The 27,137-nt window shown below is 34.5% G+C and overlaps 1 protein-coding gene across 1 annotated transcript; it reads left to right on the forward strand.

Moving 5' to 3' along the window:
* Positions 1-1,442: 1,442 nt before the first annotated feature.
* Naa11 (N-alpha-acetyltransferase 11, NatA catalytic subunit) lies at positions 1,443-2,168 on the forward strand. The gene has a single exon (XM_026403167.1). The coding sequence runs from the start codon at positions 1,476-1,478 to the stop codon at positions 2,166-2,168; it is 693 nt and encodes a 230-aa protein (XP_026258952.1). The 5' UTR covers positions 1,443-1,475.
* Positions 2,169-27,137: the final 24,969 nt, after the last annotated feature.

A 27,137-nucleotide genomic window follows, 5' to 3' on the forward strand; every position in this document is an offset into this window, starting at 1 on the left:
ATTGAGGATTAGTCCGCTTTGGTCTAGAGAGCCTCTCTACCTATAGCTAGTCCACATACAATCACAGAAGTCCTAAACATATGATTGCATTCTAATGTTAGCCTAATAAAATATACATTTTTATTAATCTCTGTTTGCCATTGGCTCATATTAAATGCAAAGGCACTTTTCGGTCTTATAACTATTACCCACTGTCAGAGTAAAGCATTAACTTAAAATGATTTTTTTAAAAAATTATTTTCTAATATTTATTTAGACATGGCCTGTTTGTGGCACTATCAGGGGGGAAAAAGTCATTTTGGAATATGTGGTAAAAATATTGGTTTTAAGAACTTTGATGCTGTTTTCAACACAGCATTGGAAAAATGAAAGAAAAGAGGAAAAGAAGAAAAAGTATGATGTTTGTTAGAAATATATCTGGTAAAAGATTCATATGGAGAATGTATTTTTGAAAAAAAAAAAACTCCTAAGTATTAATGTGAAAAAGACACACAATAGAAAAAAATTAGCAAAAGACTTGAGCAGTAACATTCCAAAAGAGAACATAAAAAAAATTAATAAGTCTCAAAAGGTGCTCAACCTCTCCAGTCACCAGGGAAATGCAAAATAAAACCACAATGTAGTATCTCTACCCACACACAAAAATTGACAAAATGAAAAAGATGGGAAATACCTAATGTTGGTAAGAATGTGTACCAATCAGTTTGGATAATTGCTTAGCAATATTTATAAAACTTGCACATCATTACATCTGCTGATCCTAATTGTAGGTAAATATGTGTCAATAAGACATATTCAATAACACAAATAACCATCAACAGTAAAATGGATGAATGAATTGTGATATTCTGGCAATGGAATACACAACAGGAACGAATATAAAGAACCCTCAAATGTACACAACGAAAGTAGCTGAAACTCACGAGTGGGGAAATAAACAAAAATTAAAAAGAGACCCTGCACAGAAAAAAAAAAATGCATTTATACAAAGTCTCTTAGAAGTCTAGTGCTAGTTTGGGGATGTGGGGTGTGGCAGATATTGGAAGGGAGCATAATATGGGACTCCTGAAGGGGTGCAGGCAATGATCTAAATTCTGGTTATATGGGTTTGTTCAGATGGTGAAAACATATCCAGATGTACTCAAAAATTAAAACTGAATCAAAGGTAATAACATCATAGGTCCCTTCATTTAAACCCTAAGGATTCTCAAGAACACCCGCTCCGCGCCCCCTCGCCCCCCTTGCCAGGAGCGCAGGAACAAAGAGGTGGAACTTCATTGGCTGTGGCGGACACTTCCGGAGCCACTTGGCACCGCCCTTTCCGCCTCTGGCCTTCCCGCCTTCCCGCCTCCACGCCCTAGGCGCTAGGTTTTGGCTGCCGGAACTCAATTAGCCGAGGCGAACCGGGCCCCCTGTGCTGGAGATAGCCTTTTTCTGTTCACCTCAGTCCTACCGGCTCCCTGCCCGCCGCCATTATGAACATCCGCAATGCTCGTCCAGACGACCTGATGAACATGCAACACTGCAACCTCCTCTGCCTTCCCGAGAACTACCAGATGAAATACTATTTCTACCATGGCCTTTCCTGGCCTCAGCTCTCCTACATCGCTGAGGACGAGGACGGGAAGATTGTGGGCTATGTACTGGCCAAAATGGAAGAGGACCCTGATGATGTCCCCCATGGGCATATCACCTCACTGGCTGTGAAGCGCTCACACCGGCGCCTCGGCCTGGCTCAGAAGCTGATGGACCAGGCCTCGCGGGCCATGATAGAGAACTTTAGTGCCAAGTATGTGTCCCTGCACGTCAGGAAGAGTAACCGGGCGGCCTTGCACCTCTATTCTAACACTCTCAACTTTCAGGTCAGTGAGGTGGAACCCAAATACTATGCAGACGGGGAAGATGCTTATGCTATGAAGCGGGATCTCTCACAAATGGCAGATGAGCTAAGAAGGCAGCCGGAGCTGAAGGAGAAGGGCGGGTATGTGGTGCTGGGCTCCAGGGAGAACCAGGAGAGCCAGAGCAGCACACTTCCTGGTTCTAAAACCACCTGTCAGCAGGAGAACCCGGCTGTCCCTGATAGTGGGAGTGACAGCAAGGAACCTAGCGAATCCACGGGGAGCACCGATGTCCAGGACAGCTCAGAAGACTTGGATTCCGCCTCCTAGAGCCTGCTTGAGGTATTCTCTCTTCCCTGATCCATCGCTTCCTATCCTATAATCCTTGCATCATACCTAGGCCTGCCCAATTACATCCTATCTTAGACCATTCCAGTCATACTAGGTTTCACCTTAAAAACTACCTGTTACTTTAGGGAAAAGTGTAGTGTAGGTTGGAAGGAGTATTGTAGTGTAGGTTGCTCACTCTTGGAAGTAAATGTGACACTAACTTACAGCGTGTAGATCAAATTAAGTAAAAGAAACATACATTTATCCTCCTTTTTTGGTATGGGTTCTAATTCAGGGTAACCATGTATTGGTGAAAGAAATTTCTTTTTTTTAGAACTCCAGTAAATAAGTGGGAATGAATTATAAAATCATATAAAATTATAAAATCATCATTATAAAATCATCATTTTGCTTGATGAAATAATGGATCTAGCCAATGATTATCAATAGCTAATACATTAGGTGAAACTTGGAGTATTTTGTCACAATGGATCGGACTGACAATAAACACTTGAAGTCAGTCATCAATCTTAACATCACTAAAAGTAGACATGAATATTATGTACCTCCCAATTCAACAGAAATTACATAGCATCAATTATGAACTATTCTTGCCAAAAGAAAATTGTATGTGTATGTAAAATACAACTACCACTTTTACAGAAAATAGCTGGAACTATATAGGAGAATGCTGTTGACCTAATCTAGAATGAGAAAATTTCTATAGAACAAATGACAGTTTTTTTTTTTTTCAACAAGTAAGTAGCATTTTTTTTTTAAAGGAGGAAAGGAGTTGCTATTAAAGCAAACTTTAAAAATATCAACCAAACTCAAATGTTAGGAATATTGGATCCTAATTCAAATATACCAAGTCCAAAACTTTTAAGATAATCAGGCAAAATTTGAACATGAGCATGAACTGTATTCTATTAAGAATTTAAAGATTTTTAAAAATAATTTTGCTAAATGGTATTATATTGTTAGATTATAAAAAGTCTGTATCTTTTAGGTCTGGCACAGTGATGCACCCTGTAATCCTAGTGACTCAGGAGGCTGAGGCAGGAGGATGGCAAGTCAGAGGCCAGCCCCAGCAACTTAGTGAGACCCTGTCTCAAAATAAAAAATAAAAAGGGCTGGGAATGTAGCTCAGTAGTAAAGTGCCTCTGGGTTCCATCCGCAGTACAAAAAAAAAAAAAAGTATTTTTTAAGAGATACATACTAAAATAATTACAGTTGAAATAATGTTGTCAAAATTTGTTTTAAAATTCTACTGTAAAAAAAAAAATTGAGGAGGAGGAGGGGAAATGAAATAGAATGGCTGCCTGAGGGCATGGCTCAATGGCACAACACCCTGGTTCAATACCCAGCGCTGAACACCTAAAAAATAAGGATTGCAATATATGGTAATTGTTAAGGTGAGAAATGGGTACTCAGGGGGTTCCTTATTATATATATTTTTTAATGTGAAAAAAATTAACATGAAAAACCAAAGAGAAAAACAGCTATTGTACTTTATAAAACATACTAAAAAGCCACTGAAAAGTAGCTTGAAAAGACTGCTTTTTTACAAATAATATCAATTGAAATGATATAATATCAGAATATTTCTTCCATCAAAGAATTTTTATCCCTTTAACAATTTCAAGGGTTGGTGAGCTTTTGGCAATTTTGAACTTTTAACTTCTTACCCTAGTGACCTTACCCTTACATGTGTAAATGGACTTCTGGCAAAGTCCAGTGTGGATACACTGCATATAATTTAAACGAGTTATATTTGACCAGTTTAGTCATTCATAAAAATTCTTATTTGCCAGGCATTAGATTTGGAGCTGGGTATATAGTAGTGATCAAGACAGACTGATGTTTATAGTATATAGCATTTAAGAATAAGTTAGACTATATTTTTATGAATTTTTATGCTAAGGTCCTGAATATCCAGCACACTAACCACATTTTATTTTCATTCATTATAGTTCTATAGGTTAAAATTGTTTAGATACATTAATTTCTTGGGGGCTAGAAAGAGGCTATCCTCAAAGGAGTCTTTGCATCTGCCTTTTAATAACCTGAAGGTTTCACAGTATGATTTGTTTGATCTAGGGTTAAAATAAAGGCAGCAAAATAGTCTAAGAGGAAAGATAAAATTATATAAAACTTAATACCTTGAAAGAAGTATTGGCAAATTTATAACTGTCTTTAAAACCCTGGAGAGCTCTATCAAGGCTATTTTATTTAAATCAACAGACTATTAAAAAATCATCAACATTCAAATTTCTATATAGAAGGACTTATGCAATATCTATCTAATTTTTATGGCTCTTTGTTTCTCTTTATATTAAACTCTAGCTAATAATAACAGTAATAAGAGATTGCTTTAAAACTGTGTGTCTTTGTGTATGTGTGTGTGTTTGTGTATCTAAGTGCTTTTTAATTCTTCAAACTTTATATGTCTGTATATTTATGTATATAAATATATATAAACATATATATTTATATATAGATATATAAAGTTTGAAGAATTAAAAAGTACTTAGCATCTGCTATGAGAAACAAAAATAGCTGCCATTCTAGTAAGGGAAGAGAAAAATGTTAAATAAGAAAATTAATTATTTTGTGGCAGATATAAACTTAGTGTACAAATTCAAAATTCAAAAACATTATGTGCTTTTTTTATATTACTAAAATTGTTGTGTTATAAGTTAATGTTTTTCCACATTAATCTTCACTTTCTTCCCAGGTAGAATCTGTTGAGATATTTTTAATCATCCCATCTAATCTTTGGTCCTCACTCTTCACTTCTGGGTCTTTTCCACCCATAATCTTCTTTAGATCTTGGGTACTCTATACCATGTTTGGGCTGTTTTGTAACAAAGGTTTATTATTTTGTATAATAACTGCTAACAACTGCTGTAAAAAATAACCTCCAAGGGAGGGGGTATGGGGATAGGAAAGACCGTGGAATGAGATGGATGTCATTACCCTAAGTACATGTATGAAGAAACGATTGGTGTGACACTACTTTGTGTACAACCAGAGACATGAAAAACTGTGTTCTATATATGTAATTTGAATTGAAATGCATTATGCTATCATATATAACAAATTAGAATAAATAAATAAATAAAATTTAAAAATAACCTCCAAATATCAGTAACTAAACACATTAAAATCTTATTGTTCACATCAATGTGGTGGGGTTATATAGAGCAGAGGAAAAAAGGAATCTGTACTCTAGAAAGTCATTTGAGGATCCATTTAGAGGGGATTTTTGTTAATTTTCTTCTGTAGCCCCTTTGGGCAATCTAGTGAAACCTGAGAATCCCACCTCAGAAAAATGTTTTATAAAGCAATAAAAATCATATGGGATTATAAAAGAAAATAATGTTTTGAAATACAGTTATCCCTATTTTTAAAATGCCTTTTATCATAATATATGTACTTATTAGAATATGAAGTTTAAAAATCTACCAGTGTGTCTATTGATTATAGTTATTTCAAAGAAAATTTGAGTATAAATATTGAGATCTCTAATAACAGTGATATAATTTGAAATGATTTTCATTGGTGACAGAGTATTACTAATACTCCTGTTCACTAGTGCTTATATTCATGGTTGAAAGAAATGCTAAGTTTCAGTTCTTGAATCAGTGACTGCCATTTTATAGAATTGTGTCTTCTACTGTGTCATAGACACTCAGGTAGCAGATAAGGGAAGAAAGTACACATAAAAGTTCATATAGGTTTTAAAAGTGAGTCCCATTTCCCCAGCTTATTGCATAGGAGACTGGGAAACATAGTTTAGCTTTGTGCTCAGGAGGGAAAGAAAGGAGTCTGGTAAGAGCACAGTGAAGCGTCTGCCACAATGGGAAGCTTCCCATTGTGCTCTGGAATATGGGGATTTGAGCTAGTAGCATGGGATCCTTGTTGCTCCCCCCTCCACTGACATAGTATATTAGGTTACTTTGCATACACACATAACATGTATTTCTTCTGCTTTTGCACAAGCCGGGGCATAGCAAACTATGAAATTCTACCACCTTGTTGCTGTCATGCCTCTCAATGAAGCCTACAGAAATGACCTCTCTGCTCCTAAATCCTCAAAACTCTCTGAAGCTTCACTTTCAACCCATTCACCAGGAAGTCACCAGAACATAGGCCTAGCCTCCTAATGGGAAAGAAAAAAAGAAAAGGAAAAAAAAAAGTTTCTTACTTGCTACAATTGTGGTGCTACTCTTATGGAGCTAGAGTTCAGATATATATAGAACAATGTCCTGAAAAGATTAAATTTCATTTTCTGTTATTTCCACGTTTTTGGGTCTGAGCAACAGAGACAGTTAAAGAAGTGATGGTGAGTAGGACAGCTGATGAAGGAAAATAGTGTATTTTCATCTAAAAAAGCAGTAATAAAAATTATTGCTAACCTATGGAACTCACTATGCCATATTTACTATTCTACAGACTGTCTTTGAAGTGTCTCATGTAGTTCTTCTGATATTGTTGTGAAGTAGGTACTGTTATTCCAGTTTAAAGAGGAGGAAATCATGTCACAGAGAGGGCTGCTCATCATGTAGGTAGTAAGTAGAGAACAGAGGTTCACACTTATGTAGTCAGACTCCACAACTGTGAGGATTAAATAAGATGATTTCTATAAATTGCTAAGCACAACTCCTCACATAATAAATATTCTGTAGATTTGGACTCTTAAAATGATCTCTAGTACTAGTAACTATTCAGGTTCTCTGCTTCTCTGCAGTAATCAAATGATAGAATGTTGTGTATGAATAGCAACAGTTTGCAGTCTTGGAAGGGGGGATGCATCTTAAGGATTAAAATAGCTTTCACTGACAAGCTGAATGTCAAAGCATTCAGCTGAATCAACACTCATCAGCAGCAAAGTTTCTAGGGAGCCATAGCAATGAAGACAGGTCAGTTCAAAACATGCTGGTTGAGGCAGGAATGCCATCAAACTGCTGCACATCTTCTGACAAAAAATATGTGTCTGATGATTAATAACCAAAAAAAAAAAAAAGCAAAATCTTAGCATTTTCAGTTGAGCAGACAATATTGAGTTAACTAAGGTTACTTCGGTGACTCTCCCTTTCTGGTTTATTCTTCCTGTCGCTAAGCTGTCATTCTAGCAAAAAGTTGTTAAATGTTCACATGAGCATTCACTGAAATAGACTGTTCTTAATTTTACCAGACAACTAATTATAACTGGAATGATATAATGAAATATGGAAGAAAGTTAAGAGACTGACAGGTCTGGTAAATTCCTAGTATAACCTTACCCCAGATATGCCAAAAACCATAGATTTCAAATGCATCTGCACTCTATGAAGAAAAGGAGGGGGTTGGGAAAAGATAAAATATTGTTTTGAAATACTAATCAGAAAGATTTCATTTGTTGAATTATTTATAATCTCTAACAATGTCACCTTTCAATCAGTGTATGGTGTACATTTAGGATGAATGAAATACCAACTTTGTCAGAGATAACTGATTAAAGCAGAGATTCTCAATCCTTTTTCTGGGTACTCTCTCTATGCTCTAGTGTATAAAATGTAATATACTTTATGTTAGAAGAGGTAAGGAAAATAGAATATTAAAAATTCTGTAAATGGATAATGGATCAAAGGGTCAGGGCAAAACCCTTTCTGAAAACATTCTGCAGTCCTATTTTTATAGATTAATATCTTCATAACATTATAGAATATTTTTAAAGTAAAGCTATAGAATTCTGTTATATGTTCATGAAGTCACATTAACAATTAGTATATATTCCTCAGGCTTCCCTAACCAACCATTAAGAAAACCTGGTAAAAATTTGATCTTAATAAGCTAAGAAATTAAAGACTATAATGTTCATATTTTTATTATTGTTTTTATTCTAATTTATCATTTGTGACTATAACATTCATATTTTGAAGGGAATCTTTATGAAACTGTCTATACTATTAAACTACCCTAGAACACATATTACAATTGTTTAGCTTTTAATTTCTTAAAAATACCAAGCAGTGTTTACTGAGATAATTAAAACAATTGTGTAATGTTTAGTTTTTCTATAATTTCTTTTGCATACCTATACTAACAGTGTTTGTAATAAATTGAGAAAGGTAATAATGATAGTATTTTTAACTTATTCCTTCACATCTTATTCCTCTTCAATTGGATTTTATATCATTCTGCAGTTTGATTCATCATTGTGATTCTGGAAACAGACTTTTCTGTAATGATGACTTTGTACAAAAAAACGCTTTTTGCTTCTCTAGATAGTAACCTCTATCTATTACTTCCATGTGCAAGTGACAGATGGGAAAAGATAATTCACCTTTATAGTTGTGGCATCCTACTGTGTTGTATTCCACTAGCCTTTCTTTAGTTTAAATATTCTTTTCATGCATTACACAAATCTCTTTACCTTAAGGATAGGATCCATGTCTTATTTGTTTCCTTAATGTCTGGCAGATTATTCATTCATGGTAGTTACTAGTGAGCAGCCATTGATTTATTAGGTAAATGGATGGATCTTCTAAAGTACCCATATTGTAATTTTAAAGAGAAAATAATGTATATAAATACTACTTTCTGTTACTTAATGTAGGTAGGGCACTTTAAATTATGAATAAAGATACATAGTTTGTGTTTTGTGTTCCTCTTCTGGTCTCAGAAAAAGAAAATAATACTTAAAGAACTGGACACATTGCATCTAACTTATCAAGAGCCAAAAAAGTCTCATTTTTTTAGAATTTAAGTTCCTTTTGAGTGAAGTTGGATGGTATAGGATTTAAAGATGGGAGCAGAAGGATCTGTTTTAGGTTTGCAAAAGGTTCTTCAGGACAGATCTTAATATTTCACTGTTCTACATACATACACACACACACAAACACACACACACCTACACACCTACACATGCCTTTATTCTAAAGGCAGAAATAGCTTTAGGTATCAGGACATATATTCATATGTCCTCCTGGTAGGGAGGAGAGGATCAGTCTGGAATTTTTGTATTATTATCGAAGTTCTCCCTGAATTCTGTGGAGATAAATATAGTCCAAACATGGTTATTTGTTGCCTTACTGATCTACTACTGAAGCCTGTCATTGGTTAAACTAGTATTCTTCCATAGCTTTCCAGTGCAACCATAGCCTTTTGTCCTCCCTTACTCATTTACTCTCTTACTTCTCAACAGCGTTGCAGGTCCACACGTCTCAGCCACATCTACCCTCTGAATGCTGGCTTAACCTGTCTGCTGTGCAGCATCTGCTCTGAGGTCATCTCACAGTGATCTGAAAGACTTCTGATTTTCAACTCTCAACAACTTTCCATATATCCTACTGAGATCATAAAGGAAGACCTGGATTCATGATTGACTGTGCAAGACCCAAGGAAGCTTGAGCCTGCCATTACAGAACCTTCCTTGGCTGACCCATTCCATGCTGCCATTTTCTTTTGTTTGTAGTTGTCCTATGTTGGGTGTGGTTATCCTGCAAGGTTGTTTCTTGGAATGCTAAACAGGAAGAAGAGCAAATTCTTGAAACTTCCTAAATTTCAGTTTTTGCCATTATTTATCTGGTTTTCATCCTTGAAAGGGTAGACAGACCACTGCGTCAGACTGCATGCCCCTTTCCTCCACTTTTCTGGTAGAAATATCTATTTCCTTGTCCCCTCTCTGGAATTTTCCCTTTGTCCTATGCTCTTCCTTCTTAAAGAGGCATTTCCCCCCTTCCCAGTAGGAGAAGGTGGTAAGTGTTTCAGGCATACAAGCAGAAGTTGGAATCCCTAATCCACTTGATTGTGTGAGTTTGTGGATTGTTTTTTTGTAATGATGAAACTTGCCATTTCTTGAGGATCTGTAGTGTTCACATACAGTGCCGTGACATTTATTAATAATATATTTAATTCTATCAACAACTCTGAGGTAGGCAGTCATCATCTTTGTTTTACAGATGAGGAAACTGAAGCTCAAAGAAGCAAAAGAAGTGTCCAGAATCTGAACCTAAGTCTGTTTGAATTCAAAGCCAGAGTTCCTTCTGCTTCCCTATTGCCACTCTTTTTGCCTTTTATTTACAAAAATATTAAAACTTCAACAGAAAGGAGACTCTGCTGTTTAAATATGTTAAGTGTTGACTTAATGTATGACAACTATATGTTATCTGTAAATATTTTATATAACCTTCAGTTGTAATCCTCTTTTTAGTATTTTTAATCTAGTAAAAATAAGACAAAGTACTTTGACCTCTCCCATGAAAGTCACTAGATAAATCCAGAGTTATCATTACTGAACATTGTTTTTATGTTCACTAAATGTGAATTACCAAAGTATTTAGCATATTTCATGTTTAAATTTTTATGAAAACTGGTGTATATGGATTTAAGTCTAAGCCCTGACATTAACTATCTGATGACAAGAGATAAGTCTGTTCTCTGTAATCATAATCAGCCCTGCTAAGTACTTCTTACAAATCTACCCCAGTGCACTCTGAGAATTTCTGCCTAATGTTATTCTTAAATGATTGCCTGAGGCAGATATAAAAGTCTTTTTTTTGTGTGTGTGCATAAGTAGAATTTGCCATTTTGTGTGCCAATACAAATCTCACATCTATCTTTCCATCTTTTTAATTTTCTCCCTTACCTTTGAAACTATTTTATTCTTTCCCCCAAGCATGTGTTTATCTCTTTATTTTTAAATATTACAGCTTTCTAACATCTGTCTCTAGGGCAGTATAATCTTACTGAAGAAATATTCCATGTTTTCCTTGAGCTCTTGTCAATATGTCTTCGTGTTAACAGCTCAGCAGATGGAGAAACAGAAGGAGTAGCCTCAGCTTACCTGAGTGATTTCTCTCCAGCACCAAGCACATTGACTGTCTCTAGTAACTATTGATAAGAGTTGGAACAACTGAAAAATAAGAAATGATATCTGACTTTGCAGTGAAATTTACTAAAACTATTGGCTGCTGTTCTTTGTTACTAGGAGACAACAGAAATTACAGCAACCTACCTAGTTTGGGCTATGCCTATTTAGATAATGAGAGTAAAATAAACAATAATACTAATATTGCTTTGGGCATAAATTAGCATGTTCCCAGTTGGTTCCAGGGTAATAATGGTGATTTAGCAGCAGCAGTGGCTTTTTGCAACACGGAAATTGTGGGAGCCTCTGGCACTGCTTTTTGTAATAACATTGTTCTTTTTACACAGGACAAATTATGGTTTTTTTTTTTTTCCCCGTGAATCGACTGCCTGCTTTTTACTGAAGCATAATCCTAGAGAGACTAAAGCAAGGCTTTGAAGCAAGGATGTAGTAAATAGTGTGAATACCCTTGTGCCAGCCATAGGGAATGACCCACACCCCTTTCTTTCATATGCATCTTTAAAGAAACTATTGAGTGGGCTCAGGTTTGTCAGTAAATTGTTCAAAGATGTTAGTGTCATCAGGATGCAGAGTTTTCTTTGGTTCAAAGAAACTTGTGAATGCAGCCTGTGAGTTACCTAGTTACAAATCTGTGGATTTCACTTTGGAGATAAGAACAAGAGGGAAGAAGAGATGACTCTCTTAAATAAAAATAATGGAGTATGTGGATGAGTGAGAGAAATGGGAATAGTGCTGGAAATTAGAACAAAGCAGTGAAGCTTTGGAAAGGATCAAGAAATAGCTTAAACAGAGTTTTCTCAAATTTTTACATATAAGTAAGTCATCTCGGGTTTATGTTAAAATGCAAATTTTGTTTCAGTAGGTCTGAGGTGGGGCCTGAGTATCTGCATTTCTAACTAGTTCTGCACAATGCTGATATTGCTGGTCCAGAAAGCATATTTTTATAAGTAAGGGCCTTAAAACTCATTTCTAACCCTGGAACTGCAGTTCAGATAACCTGTGACTCACCTTTAGATTGATTTGGATTAGACCCTAAAGAATTCAAAATCTCATTATTAACTATATACTAACATAAATCCTGTTTTTCTTTGAGATTGTGTCATGAGGTTGTTGGCCTAATAATTTAAGTAAAAATTTCAAACATATCAAAATGTATACAATAAAAATTATTTATATATAGTGTATGAAATCTATCAATAACATTACATCTTATATTAGGATGCTTTGATAAATTTTTCATCTTTGGCATCTAAACAAATAGATGAGATTTTTAAAATTTTCATTTCTAACTCTATTGTGTTCATTGGTCAATAAACTACCCCAGACACTAAAATTGTTTTTCATTCTAACAAGATTTGACAGGGGATTTGAAAGGTACTGCTAAGTCTCTCTCTTTCTCTATTCATCCCTCTCCCCGCCCCACCCTCGCTGTCTGAGCCTAGACCTGCTCTTTATTGGAAATAGTACAGGATATACTTCCAAGAGCTATTTCCCATTCAAGGAGAATAATTTCTATCCCAGTGTTTCTCAAATATAGTCTATATACCTGTTGCATCAGAATCACCCAGATGCTTTGTTAAAAATTAAGTTTCTTTGATTCTGGTTCAGATTTACAAAATCAGAGCTCTGTGTTTAATAAGTTCAGGTGATTCTTTTGCAGTGTCATCTGTAAACCACTGATTAATACAAGGCATTGAAATTTTCAAAAAGAATTTAAAGGCACTCTCCATTATTAATAAGCTATAGGTTTAAATTAATTTTAATAGAAGCAATATAGGACTCAGAACCTATACAACAATTTTTTATTATAAAATATGGGAGTAGTTGAGGTGGTATATGGGAATTATTTTCTCATTTTCTGTACATATAAAACATCTCTAATTTAAAAATTAAAACAATTTTACATAAGTGAATATTTGATAAATATGTGTGATTGCACATATATTTTAGGTGTGTTATCCCATATATTCTTTTTAGGGCATTCTTTTTCATCATTACTCCTCACCACCTCCTGTCCTTACTTTTTAGACAAATGAGCTACAACTTATCCTTAGTGGTATATGACAAACCTGAAGAGTGATATCACTCAATACAAATCACACTAGGAAATTTTCCTAATTTTGTTTCCACAGAGGGAAAAATCAAATTTTGTAATGTCCTCTTAGAAACCAGACACCTGGTAAGTGTAGAGCCACACACACTTTTGCTTGTGTCATCATCATCTGAGTGTCTTGGGATTGAACTTTCATTAACAATCCCTAGCCAAAAGCCAATGAAACAGACCAAGTAACATATCAAGGTCCTCTTTATACAATTTTCCTAGACATGAATGCTTTTTTGAAGTCTTGAAAGGCACATCATTTCCTTGAGATGCACTTAAAGGGTTATTTAAATGCCCACATTTCTTAAATGGAAATTACATTTTGTGAAGTTTTGAAAAATCTTCATTATATATCATACATACATTGCTTTCCTAGCCAAAATTAGGATAGATTTTCCATCTTTGGAATGGGGTCATCACCTCACCTGCATATATATATATATATATATATATATAAAACAGTACTTAGCAAGTTGAGCAATTTTTATAAGAGATGATTTAATAAAGTGTGAAATCATACACCTCAGGGTCCAAGTGCTTATGTTTTAGTCCTATTTTGGCTTATTGGCTTATTACTATCTGGATATCCTCTGCCACATCAATGTTCCCCTTTACAAAGTAGAGATAAACAATAACATGTACTCTGGGGTACTGTGTAATGAGATAATATAAGGAAAATGCATTGTCATTTATTTAAAGATATGTAAGTAATATTGCTAACATTTTTACTTTCAGAGATTTTTATCCCCAAGTTTAAACTGCTATGAAATAATAGTGGTCATTTTCTTTTTCCTCTCTAGCTGCCCAGAAAAAATAAATAAATCAGTGTTTTAGGAAATTTTTCATCAAAACAATATGCGCATTTATGTGAGCATTTTAAAGGATGAAATATGAAGACAGGAGTTAATTCCTGTAAATATAACAAATCTATCTGTTCATTTGAGAAGAAAAGGTGGCTTAATAAGTTGTTTGTCTCTTGTTCTCTATAATCAAAGCATTCATATGTAATAAGTTATTCATGCCAATCAAATTATGCTTATTCTCTCATTTACATGGTTTTGAGTAAGAGATTCAAATACTCAAGTGTAACCAAAGTTTTCATATACTCAAAAATTTTAGTAAACCACTAGGATAAGCATCTGGCTGGTTTTCCGTGGAACTACACACAGTGTTAAGTCCTGTCTAACTTTCATTCCTGAAAACAAATATGAAAATTAAAAGTTGACTATCAAATAATAGCTGTCATAAAGAATTTTGAATGAAAATATGTAGGAAGCTTCTAGGAAACAATTATTTCTAATTGTTCCTTTGACATTCCATTCATTTTACATCCTAGAACTTTAATAAGTTTCCTGGGAGGTGAGAGGTATGCCTTCCCTTTGTGAAGTGGCAGAATGTGAAGAAAAAGGTGAGCAAAGCAGCACCGCAGTAATACCCATAAAGAGATCTAAAAATGATCCCTTAAGCAGATCATTTTAGAAAGGTGTACACATGGAACTTGAAGATATATGATTCGAGTCCTTTAAGATTACTCATTCCTTTGTGTCTCTTGAACAATCTCTGATATATTTTTCAACATTCCTCATGTTATTTAGTTTTTTTCTCTTCCTTATAATTGGGGTGATGGGATGTATATTCCTTCAAATACACCAAGCATCTAAGGCTAAAGCATCACAATATTTGTGTACTTAATGGATTAGCAGCTTGCCTCAATTGCATTGAGTTAATGCAGTGTCACTACCCATGGTTAAAACTCATTCACTCTATGGGGCTGGGGTTGTGGCTCAGAGGTAGAGTGCTTGCCTTGCACTTATGAAGCACTAGGTTTAATTCTCAGCACCACATCAAAATAAACAAAAGATATTGTCCATATACAACTAAAAAAAATTTTAAAAACCTCATTCACTCTAAGTTATACTAACTAGAGCTATACCCTGAAGTACCTGCTTTGGGAATATTCAAATAATTTCACAACACTCTGCCTTACAAATATGGCAACCTTATCAAAACTAACCCTTTACCAGGTCAAAAGGAGCACCAAGAGATAATCTGAAATAGTAATTTATCAGTGAGTCATAGAAATATGAATTCAGAATTATAAAATCAGTTTAGAGTAAAGTATATAATGGAGGAAATTTATCAGCTGTTAGAAAGCCAAAGATTGTTTATGAAGTCTATATCAAGTCCTATGTTATTCTTATAAAAAAGTAGAGATCATTTTTATTTCTCATTGGGATTTTATTTGCACAATAAAGGGAAGTAACTTTCAGTATAATTGGACATTCTGAATAAAGAAAGAAGGCTGTATTTATCATTTAAATTTTTATATGCCAGTACAATTCTGATTACAAAATATTCGGGTCAATTTTACTAAAAACAAAAATTCCCATCTTTAATGAGGAAAAAGCATGGTAATGACTTATCTTAGAATGTAAAGCTTTTAGAATCACTCTGTAATTTATGGCTTATCCATGAGAATTCAAAGTTTTATAAGTTTTAAACATTTTCCAGAACATAATACATACTGTCTTATGTCAGATACAGCTAGGCTAAGCACAGGGCATAAATAAATTCTTTATTCATCCTTGATACCCAGTATTCTGTTATTCTTCTCTGGTTTGCTCAAGAAGAGAATTCCCTCAAAACAGCTGATACCCCCATATTACTTTGTGCTTCCTTCCCCATTCTGTTCCTTTCCTACAATTATATGAATCAATTGGTTCATCAAATACACATTATAACTGGTAACAAGCATAATTTTATTTCATGCAAAATTATTAGTAACTGTTGGATTTCTTGTACAAAGACTACTTATGGAGTACTTATAAAGAATATTTACATTTAGTTCAAATAAGCCTCTGATTGTTAGGATAACCCTACTTGATCAATAAGATTATTATCCAACTTCTTGAAAGTTCTAAATTGGGACTTCAGGGCGACTTGCCATTGTGGAACACAGTTTACAAAAGGAAGGCATTTCCTGTCTATAAGCTAATGAAGGGAAAGAGCTACTTAGTAAACAACACTATGATAAAAGCATTTTCTACATTGTTTCCTCCTCTATGTTCTTCTCCCATATCTGCAACAATTTTAAAGTCTCAATTTTCACATCCATAAAATAGAAGTAATTGTAAACTTGCTATGAAGGTTAAATAAGAAAATTATGTAAATTTTCTAGGTCAATATTCAGAAAATGGGTATATAAAAATATTGGTTCAGTTACTTCCCCTATAATTGTTGAGTAACCATTGTAAGAGGCCAGTTATTCCAGTACAGGATTATGCTTGAATATCATTTTAGACAAAAATATTACTCAGTGATTGTAGGCTGTTCCTACCTGCCCAGTCTTCTTTCTATTATTTTCTGAAATGCCTAGAAATATGACCAGGCAATAGCAGGTGCACAGATAAAAACATAAAAGAATAAAAAGGAAGATAAGAAATAATATTTCCAATAAAAATTTTCCTAGATCCCACTTTATACCAATACTAGTAGAACATCAGTTCGTTTCAATCAAGCAATAAGTGGTATTTTAAAAAGAAAAACTTCAGTGAAGTTTTATTCAATAGTAAAGAACTTCTATTTTCATTTCCTACTTTCAAACCTAAAAGGCAAGTGTTTCCCCTCACATATCCTTGCACAAAAGGTAAAAATAAGAGGCACAAATAAAGAACACATCACATCTTTTAGAATGTGTTTCTCCAAATTTTAGAGCGAAGAGTTTACTTAAAATAGAAAAGCAGGATGGTTATCAGTGAAATCCTAAATACTTAAAACTCAGTTTTCACTTTGGAAATACAAATAAAATAATATGACATGTTTTGAAAATATAGCACAATATAGTTTTGATAGGTGTTTCCTTAAGCTTTTGAAAGAAAACTAAAATACCATTTTATTCTTTATGCAGAGCATAGTATGTTTTGTCTATTAAAAAAATAAATGAGTACTAATCTAAGAAATCATCTTGACCAGCATTAATGACTAGTTTGGTAGTTAACAGCCTGAGGCATAGCCAGAGGCCATTAAGGCTGGGGGGGAGGGAAGGTTGGGGGATTGTAGTTTACCAGTAATTAACTATAGGTATGAGTCAAGACTTCCTAATAGAAGATATATAAGTTACTCTGGATGATTCTGTCTGTGTGTTTATCCTTTCATATACCCACCTTCCTCCCCTACTCTGCACCTTTTTTAACAAATAGGAAAAGAAGATGATACCATCATTTCACAAACCAGGTTGGATTGGAAATAATTCATGTAATGAAAGAGATGCTCAGGGGACCAATTAATGCCTTTTCAAGCTTGGACTATATAAGAACCACTTAAAAAAAATCAGTCTACCACATTAGTTGATTGTTGGTGAATTGAAACTCAATCATGAGATCATAAGGATTTTTTGGAGCTTTTTTTAAGTTTTTAATCCTATCTCAATAAAAGTAAATACATAAGGATTATAAATAAACCAAATCTGAAGTAATATAGATTGAGAGAACCTCAAGAGGGTCAGGAGATAATGAAGATTATACCTCAATATTGGGATTATGATGTTAGTTCTTTATTTCAATAAAAGTGGATAGAGATCTTTCATATCAGGGACAGGGCTTAGCTGTAAGGACAAAGTAATCTTCTGGGAATTATGCATACAGGCTTGACATCATTTTTATTGGATGGCTGATGAACTGGAAAACTCCAGGATAGCCAGGCTTTAATTTGTAATCTTAATTTTCATATAAATCGGTACATTTCAGGGGGAGGGAGTGGGGGATGTGAGGACATTGATGCTTGCTAGCCTTGTCGTAATAAGACAGCCCTGAAGCACAGGCTGCAGCACTAACTCATTCAGTATCTCATTCTGTCTTTTCCTCTATCCATCTGTCTTCCATCTTTGCATCTATCATTTAACGAAATTTACAGCCTGCAAATACCAGAGAAGCTAATGTTAGTGCAATCTTCTCTCTACCTCCTCTTGGAATGATCTATAGTAATCTACTTATCATAGACATGCACACTATAATGCACAATAATTTAGTCTTCACCCAGGAAAATGACTGCAATTGTTTTGCAAGCATACATTAATGAGGTTTTTTTTCCATCTTCTTTTTATCTTTTTAAAGGCTATAGGGCATGAGAGAACACTAGTTTCCCTTCATAAAATAATTATCTTGGTATTTTCCATATATGATTTCATAACCATGGGGTTACATGGGGGCAAAGTTATCAAACTAGAGCATAATGGTTATTTATTTGGACATACAGGAACTAGACTAGTGTATTTCCAATACAGAATGCAGATTCACCTTGTAAAGGAAATAAAGTTGTATTTAATGGAATGCTTTATAAATATATCAATAAAATAGAATTTTCTCTTTTGATTGTTCTGGCTTCTTGCATTATAAGTAAAATTATTCTTTATCAGAGATATTTGAGGTGAACCATAGAAAACAATATTTGGGGTTTCATGTGGGGTTTCACTCTTTCAGAGGTCAAGTTCACATTACATTTTTTTCAATCTTTTTTTGGATTTTGGTTGATTTCTTACAAAACAAAAGTGCCAAAATCATAGTTTTTATTCCATCATTTTCAAACTAGAAATCACATGTAGCTTTTTGATCTTCCAATAACTACATGTATAAAGAACCCCATAAATATGTAAAGTTATTGTGTACAAAAAAATAAAGGCTTGAAAAACCCATATAGATCTTATGCACTACCAGTTAAAGGGAAAAAAAATCCTCAGCTAAAGCTACAAATGCAGAAATGTAGAACTTCTTACACATAAGATCATTTTCCAAATTCTAAGGCTATTTGAATAGCTCTGGTCTAAGATTTTCCCCATGGTTAAAGATGTTTTTGTTTTTCAAAGGCAAATCATTTGTTCCCAAGACCATTTTCTTTGTTTGTGTTCTGACCTCTTCCTAGATGCATAATTGTCTGAAATGTAGAGATTTTTACCTTCAGAGCAGAAAATAGATTCTCCCAAACATATCTTATCTTCTTATCCTCCAAAGCTTCCAATTTGCCAGTGAAGTAACATGAAAGTTGAAATAGATAAATGCTGAGACCATAATCCCAATTGGGAGCACACTCATCTCTTAAATAGTTCTGTCAACTTGGATTTATCTGTGTGGAAAGAATATAAAGCATTGTTTACATAAATAACATGGAGTTGGAGTGGTACAAATATCAGGGATGAGTAACTACCCTGGAGTAGACCTATTAAATCAATCACTGAGCTCAAAGAATCAGAAAAGCATTGGCTACAGCCAGACAAAAGTTGATCACAACATAATCTTCCTCTGCTTCTTGATGAAGTAACAAAATATGCCATGTTCATTGAACAGCTGCTTTCATAAGGACAGCAATAATGAAGAGTCTCCCAGAATCTTTAGCACTTGAACATGAAAACAAGATTTCCACAGAGAAAATTAAAATGCCAACAAGATTTATACTTACCTATGTAGATTTTCTATGGTCTTAAACATATTCTATATTTAAAAGTATAAAAAAGAGGACTAATGTCATTTTTAAAGTATTATTATTGAAAAATAAAAGCAATACTCATGGTTCCTGTTATGGGCTGAATTATGACCCCCCTAAAATTCATGTGTAAAACCACCTCCACAATGCCTTGATCTCAAACTTTGAGCATCCAGAACTGAGAGACAATAGAGTCTCTTGCTTAAGTTACACAGTCTGTGGCACTTTGTTACTGCAGAACAAGCAAACTAATATAATAGCTCCCTTTTTATTTAAAGGTAAATAAGGAAATGAACATAAGTCCAAAATTAAGTCATCCCTACCTTATTTAGATAGAATTCTGACACATGGTATAAACATCTAGCTTTTCAGTGATTCCATATGGAAGTCAATATTCCCTTAATTGCTCTAACTCTGACTGTGAATATTTTTCCATCACATCTTCTCTATTAAGAAGAGTGAAATGTCACATATCTAGTTGGAAAGGGGCTTGCCAAAGATGCTTACAATAAGCATAAAAGCAATATTCCCCACAGAAACATCTGTTCTTACAAATAGGTTAACTCTGAAGAAGTAGACATATAAGTAGTATCTGTTAATTGATTTTGAAGGGGGTGTCAAGAAGAGAAATGTGCAAACTACTTGGAGGAAAAAATTAAACTAGGGATAGCAGAGTTTCAAAGATAATGGTATTATGTCACTTTGGATTTTCTTTCAATACTGCTAGAAATTGAGGACAAGAGACCCAGTCTGAGATCCTCTTATTAAAGGTAACAAATATTTTCTCTCTCAGACATTCTCTCCCTTTTAAGTGTCCTTAAACAAACCAGTAAATTATAGCATCACATCTTCCCATCTCCTCGCTTCTGTATTTGTGGGAAATGCTTCCCCATCTCACTGTTTCCTATCAGATGAGAAGAGGAAGTGAACCACCGCCTTTGAGAACCAAGACATCACTCATATGAAACACATTTCAGGTGCATGGTCCAGGAAAAGATCTCTGTTCATTTGATCCATGCTGGGTTTTCTAGAGGAAAGAATGTTCTTTTTAATATTTTGGGTAATTTTGGACAAATCAAACTACTATATGAAACTGTGCTCCTTCTAGATCTCAGAACACCCAGGATGAACTGATGACCCTGTTACCATAGTGGTTGTAATGTTTTACTTTGGGAAATAGGTAGAATATAAACAATAACCCCAAAAATCCTGCAGTAAAATAATGACTTGTTTTCCAAGATTTCGTAGACAAGTAGAGATTTCGTAGAGAAGTACTTTTTCTCTGGGTATTAATCACCACTTCATTTGCATACATGTTGGGAGGGGTCTATATTTGAAGATAAACTTTATGATGGAGGGCTGATCTCTCTGGTCATGTATCAGTACAATATAGAAAAGAGATGATTCAGTCTCATAAGTGTTTTCAACATAAAGAATCAAAGAATATCCTGAAAAATAATTCAGCCCATGAGAAGTGACTGTTGATAAAGTATCACTGCTAATCTAGCAATGGTTTCTTAGTGCAGCACATAGGAGATGGGAAACTAGAGGCTGGGGGAGTCATCTGTTTGTTCCTAAACTTGCACTCAACTCTGTAAGAAGTCTACTCTCTTACTATTACACCTTCTTAGTGACATGGCTCTTTTAATTTGTACCCAGACAGATAGCACACTCATTGTGTTGGGTGAGAAACTCAGGAGGAGTTGCAAGTTGATCTTGAAGTTTGCCTGAAATCAGCCCTCTATGTCACTCCCTAGGTTCAAGTGTTAACTGTTGAGTCTTATTTCCCCCCACACAAAACTTTTAGGGAGTGTGACCAAACAAGAACCCCAAGTCAAGTTATTTTTTCAGAATGAAATGGGTCATTAAAAGTAGTCAAAATTATGATTTCTTCAAAATATGTGTATTGACTTACAATTTGGAGTTATTATCTTGTCTGTAAAATAAAATATTTCTAATCAGTAACTTCAAATTTTAAATTATTGCTAAGGATATAAAAATACATACCTGTGTACAATAAAGCAAAATAAAAATGTCTTTATGTGAATTACCTGAATATTAAGAGATAAATAAGTTAACTATTATTGGTTTATATTTACATTTTTAATCAATGTCTTAGCCTGTATTTGTGTCTAACATTGTGCCCCTGGCATTTTTTCTGAATAACATGTTTTTTCAGTGCTGATGTTATTTTAATTTTTTAAATAAAATTTCCTGCAATTTTCTCTAAGCTTATATTTTTTTGATGAATAAAATGAAAATTGCTGATTCTCAGTTGAATCTTCTCTGTAGGCCATAATAGTTTTGGTTGAAATATAACCATCTACAGATGCTGAGGTTTATATATGATCAGAAAATAATTATTCTAAGTAGAGAACATCTTAATTCTAATAAACTTTAAATATGTCAATAGTTCAACCTAAATATGCTCACAAAGACAAAAAAAGGTACAAGAACAATAAAAAATAAATGACTGGTGAAGAATTCTATGAAAAATATGCCTTGGAGTGGGGGAAATTAAAATAAGAAAACATGAGTTCTTTAAAAAATTAATAAAAATGTGTTAAAAACAAAAGCATGATATTAAAATGAAAGAGGTCAGGGAGGATTTGGAGATTTCTTTCTCAGTTCAGGCATCTAGGTCATTAGAGACAGTCCAATCATCTTTTTTTCCCCTGATAATACTAAATGAAAAGGTCTTTGTTTTCATACTCATTCCTAGAAGGCTATTTGGTCTCTAAAGGAATCTGCCAATTTATCCCCAGTAACTATTTTTTTTAAGTTGTCAATGTACATTTTTATTTTATTTATATGTGGTGCTGAGAATTAAACCCAGTGCCTCACACATGCTAGGCAAGTGCTCAGCCACTGAGCTACATCCCCAGCCCCCCAATAACTTTTAAACCTAACAAGGAGTATGAAAGGAAAGTAATATGCATTATCCAAGTCTAAATAATATCACCTAAATTCTTCTTCCCAAACTATGCAGACAAGCATTGTTGACTTCTAAAAGACTATCCCCATGGTTTTCCTCAGACCAAAGCCCATCTGCATCAAGGAACCTCTCTGTCTTCACAAGCAGAAACAGAAGACAGTATTTTCAAATGATACTGACCATTTTCCCATTTCCCCCTGAAATTACAAGTCCTCAACCATGTTATCTTGATCATCATCATTTGATTAACAAAGGTCAAGAAGAAATTATCAGATTCCCATATGAAAATAAAGCTTGAACAAAGTAAGTGACTCTGCAATGTTCAGATGATCCATGTCAGCAGTAAAAAGTAACCTGTAACTTTACCTCTTGTGTTGCTTTATTCCCAACTAGGAATGTTTTGCATGTTTTCTGAAAATATTATTTGTGAGGACACCCCTGCAGACCTCCATGGAGCCCAGCCAGGCCCAGGACAGCCCGACCGACACCCACAGAACCCAGGCAGGCCAAAGACAGGACGACTAACCCCTGCGGAGCCCAAGAAGGCCCAGAACAGGATCACTGGCCTGCATGGAGCCCATGCTAAGGTGCCTCATTTACCAAAAATTTATGCTAAAATTTACCAAAAATATATGCCACTCATATAAAGTGGGCTTCAAACCAATGTTAGTCAGAAGGGATAAAGAAGGTCATTTCATACTGCTTAGGAGAATCATACATTAAGAAGACATGACAATCATAAATATTTAATATGATTAATAATGGAACAGCTATGTATATCAAACAAACCCTTCTAAATTTCAAGAATAAAATAGACCACAATACGATAATACTAAGTAAATTTAACACAACTCTCTCATCTCTGGATAGATCTTCCAAACAAAAACGAAGCAAAAAAACTATAGAACTCAATAATATAATCAATAATTTAGACTTAACAGACATATACAGAATATTTCATCCATCAACGAGCGAATATACTTTCTTCTCAACAGCACATGGCTCTTTCTCTAAAATAGACCATATCTTATGCCACAAAGCAACTCTTAGCAAATTAAAAAAAAAATAGAGATACTACCCTGCTTTCTATCACACCATAATAGAATGAAATTAGAAATCAATGATAACGTAAAAAATAAAAGCTACTCCACCTGGAGACTAAATAATATGCTATTGAATGAGGCAGGGATAACAGAAGACATCAGAGAGGAGATTAAAAAAAAATTCCTGGAGGTAAATTAGAAATCTGATACAACATACCAAAATCTCTAGGACACTATGAAGGTAGTGCTAAGAGGAAAGTTCATTGCATTGAACTCATTCATTAAAAGAATGAAAAGTCAACAAATAAATGACCTGACATTATATCTCAAAGCCCTAGGAAAAGAAAAACAAATCAATATCAAAAGTAGCAGAAGATAGGAAATAATTAAAATCAGGGTTGACAATATGGAATGCAATATAGAGATTCCTTGGAAATCTGGAAATGGAACCACCATTTGACCCAGCCATCCCTCTCCTCGGTCTATACCCAAAGGATTTGAAAACAGCATATTACAGGGACACAGCCACAATCAATGTTTATAGCAGCACAATTCACAATAGCTAAACTGTGGAGCCAACCTAGATGTCCTTCAGTGGATGAATGGATAAAAAAAATGTGGCATGTATACACAATGGAATTTACTTAGCAATAAGAGAATAAAATCATGGCATTTGCAGGTAAATGGGTGGCGTTGGAGAAGATAATGCTAAGTGAAGTTAGCCAATCACCAAAAACCAAATGTTGAATGTTTTCTCTGATATAAGGAGGCTGACTCATAGTGGGGTAAGGAGGGGGAGCATGGGAGGAATAGATGAATCCTAGATGGGGCAGAGAGGTGGGAAGGAAAAGGAGGGGGCAGGGGATTAGCAAGGATGGTGGAATGTGATGGACACCATTATCCAAAGTACATGTATGAAGACATGAATTCTGTCAACATACTTTATATACAACCAGATATATGAAAAGTTGTGCTGTATATGTGTAGTAAGAATTGTAATGCATTCCGCTGTCGTTTATATTTTAAAAAATCAATTTAAAAAATCAGGGATGAAATTAAAAGAAACAATTGGAAAAATCGATGAAACAAAAAGCTGCTTTTTGCCATTAGGAAGTCAAACAACAATAAGTGCTGGAGAGGATGCGGGGAAAAGGGCACTCTTGTTCATTGCTGGTGGGACTGCAAATTGGTGCAGCCAATTTGGAAAGCAGTATGGAGATTTCTCGGAAAGCTGGGAATGGAACCACCATTTGACCCAGCTATTCCCCTTCTCGGTCTATTCCCTAAAGCCCTAACAAGAGCATGCTACAGGGACACTGCTACATCGATGTTCATAGCAGCTCAATTCACGATAGCAAGACTGTGGAACCAGCCTAGATGCCCTTCAATAGATGAATGGATAAAAAAAATGTGGCATTTATACACTATGGAGTATTATTCTGCATTAAAAAATGACAAAATCATAGAATTTGGAGGGAAATGGATGGCATTAGAGCAGATTATGCTAAGTGAAGCTAGTCAATCTTTAAAAAACAAATACCAAATGACTCCTTTGATATAAGGGGAGTAAACAAGGACAGGGTAGGGACGAAGAGCTTGAGAAGAAGATTTACATTAAACAGGGATGAGAGGTGGGAGGGAAAGGGAGTGAGAAGGGAAATTGCATGGAAATGGAAGGCGATCCTCAGGGTTATACAAAATGTCATATAAGAGGAAAGGAGGGGTAAGACAAGATAATACAAATGGAAGAAATGATTTACAGTAGAAGGGGTAGAGAGAGAAAAGGGGAGGGGAGGGGAGGGGAGGGGAGGGGGGATAGTAGAGAATAGGACAGACAGCAGAATACATCAGACACTAGAAAGGCAATATGTCAATCAATGGAAGGGTAACTGATGTGATACAGCAATTTGTATACGGGGTAAAAGCGGGAGTTCATAATCCACTTGAATCAAACCGTGTAATATGATGTATTAAGAACTATGTAATGTTATGAACGACCCATATAAAAAAAAGCTGCTTTTTGAAAAAATAAATAAAATTGATAAACTCTAATCCATGCTAATGAAAAGATAGAGAGCAAAAACTCAAATTACTAAAATTTGTGATGAAAAAGGAAATATCATGACAGATACTATTGAAATACACAAGATAATAAGAAACTATTTCAAAAATTTATACTCCAATAAAATAGAAACTCTCGATGACACTGACAAATTTCTAAAGACATATGATCTGCCCAAACTGAATTGGGAGGACATATACAATCTAAACAGATCAATTTCAAGCAAGGAAATAGAAGACACCATTAAAAGCCTACCAACCAAGAAAAGCCCAGGACCAGAGATATTCTTAACCAAGTTCTACAAGACTTTCAAAGAAGAATTTTTACCAACACTCCTCAAATTATTCCATGAAATAGGAAAGGAGGGGACCCTTCCAAACTCATTCTATGAGGCTAATGTCACCTAATATGTAAGCCAGACAAAGACCCATCAAATAAAGAAAATATCAGACAAATATCCCTGATGAACATAGATGCAAAAATTCTCAATAAAATTCTGGCAAATAGCATACAAAAACATATTAAAAAGATTGTGCACCATGATCAACTGGGGTTCATCCCAGGGATGCAAGGTTGGGTCAACATAGAGAAATCAATAAACATAATTCATCACATCAATAGTCTTAAAGTTAAAAATCATACAATCATCTCAATGCAGAAAAAGCATTTGATAAAATACAGCAAACTTTTATGTTCAAAACACTAGAAAAACTAAGGATAGTAGGAACATACCTCAACATTGTAAAAGTTATATATGTTAAGCCCAAGGCCAACATCATTCTAAATGTAGAAAAAAATGAAAGCATTCCCTCTAAGAACTACAACAAGACAGGGATGACCTCTTTCACTGCTCCTATTCAACACAGACCTTGAAACTCTAGCCAGAACAATTAGACAGACTAAAGAAATTAAAGGAATACAAATAGGGAAAGAAGAACTCAAACTATCACTATTTGCTGATGACATGATTCTATATACAAAAATGTCCACCAGAAAACTTGTAGAATTAATAAATAAATTCAGCAAAGTAGAAAGATATAAAATCAATACCCATAAATCAAATCCATTTCTATATATCAATGATGAACCCTTAGAAAGAGAAATTAGGAAAACTACCCTGTTCACAAGAGCCTTAAAAAAATAAAATAAAATACTTGGGAATCAATCTATCAAAAGAGGTGAAAGACCCATACAATGAAAACAAACAGAACACTAAAGAAAGAAATTGAAGAATACCTTAGATGATGGAAAGACTTCCCATCTTCTTGGATAGGAAGATTAATATTTTCAAAATGGCCATACTACCAAAAAACATTATATAGATTTAATGCAATTCCAGTGAAAATCCCAACAACATTCCTCATAGAAATAGAAAAGGTAAGCATTAAATAAATTTGGAAAAATAAGAGACCCAGAATAGCCAAAATAATTCTTAGCAAGAAGAGTGAAATCAGGAGGCATCAAGATACCAGATCT

This window comes from Urocitellus parryii, chromosome 10, assembly GCF_045843805.1.
Source record: "Urocitellus parryii isolate mUroPar1 chromosome 10, mUroPar1.hap1, whole genome shotgun sequence".
In the NCBI taxonomy this organism is placed as follows: Eukaryota; Metazoa; Chordata; class Mammalia; order Rodentia; family Sciuridae; genus Urocitellus; species Urocitellus parryii.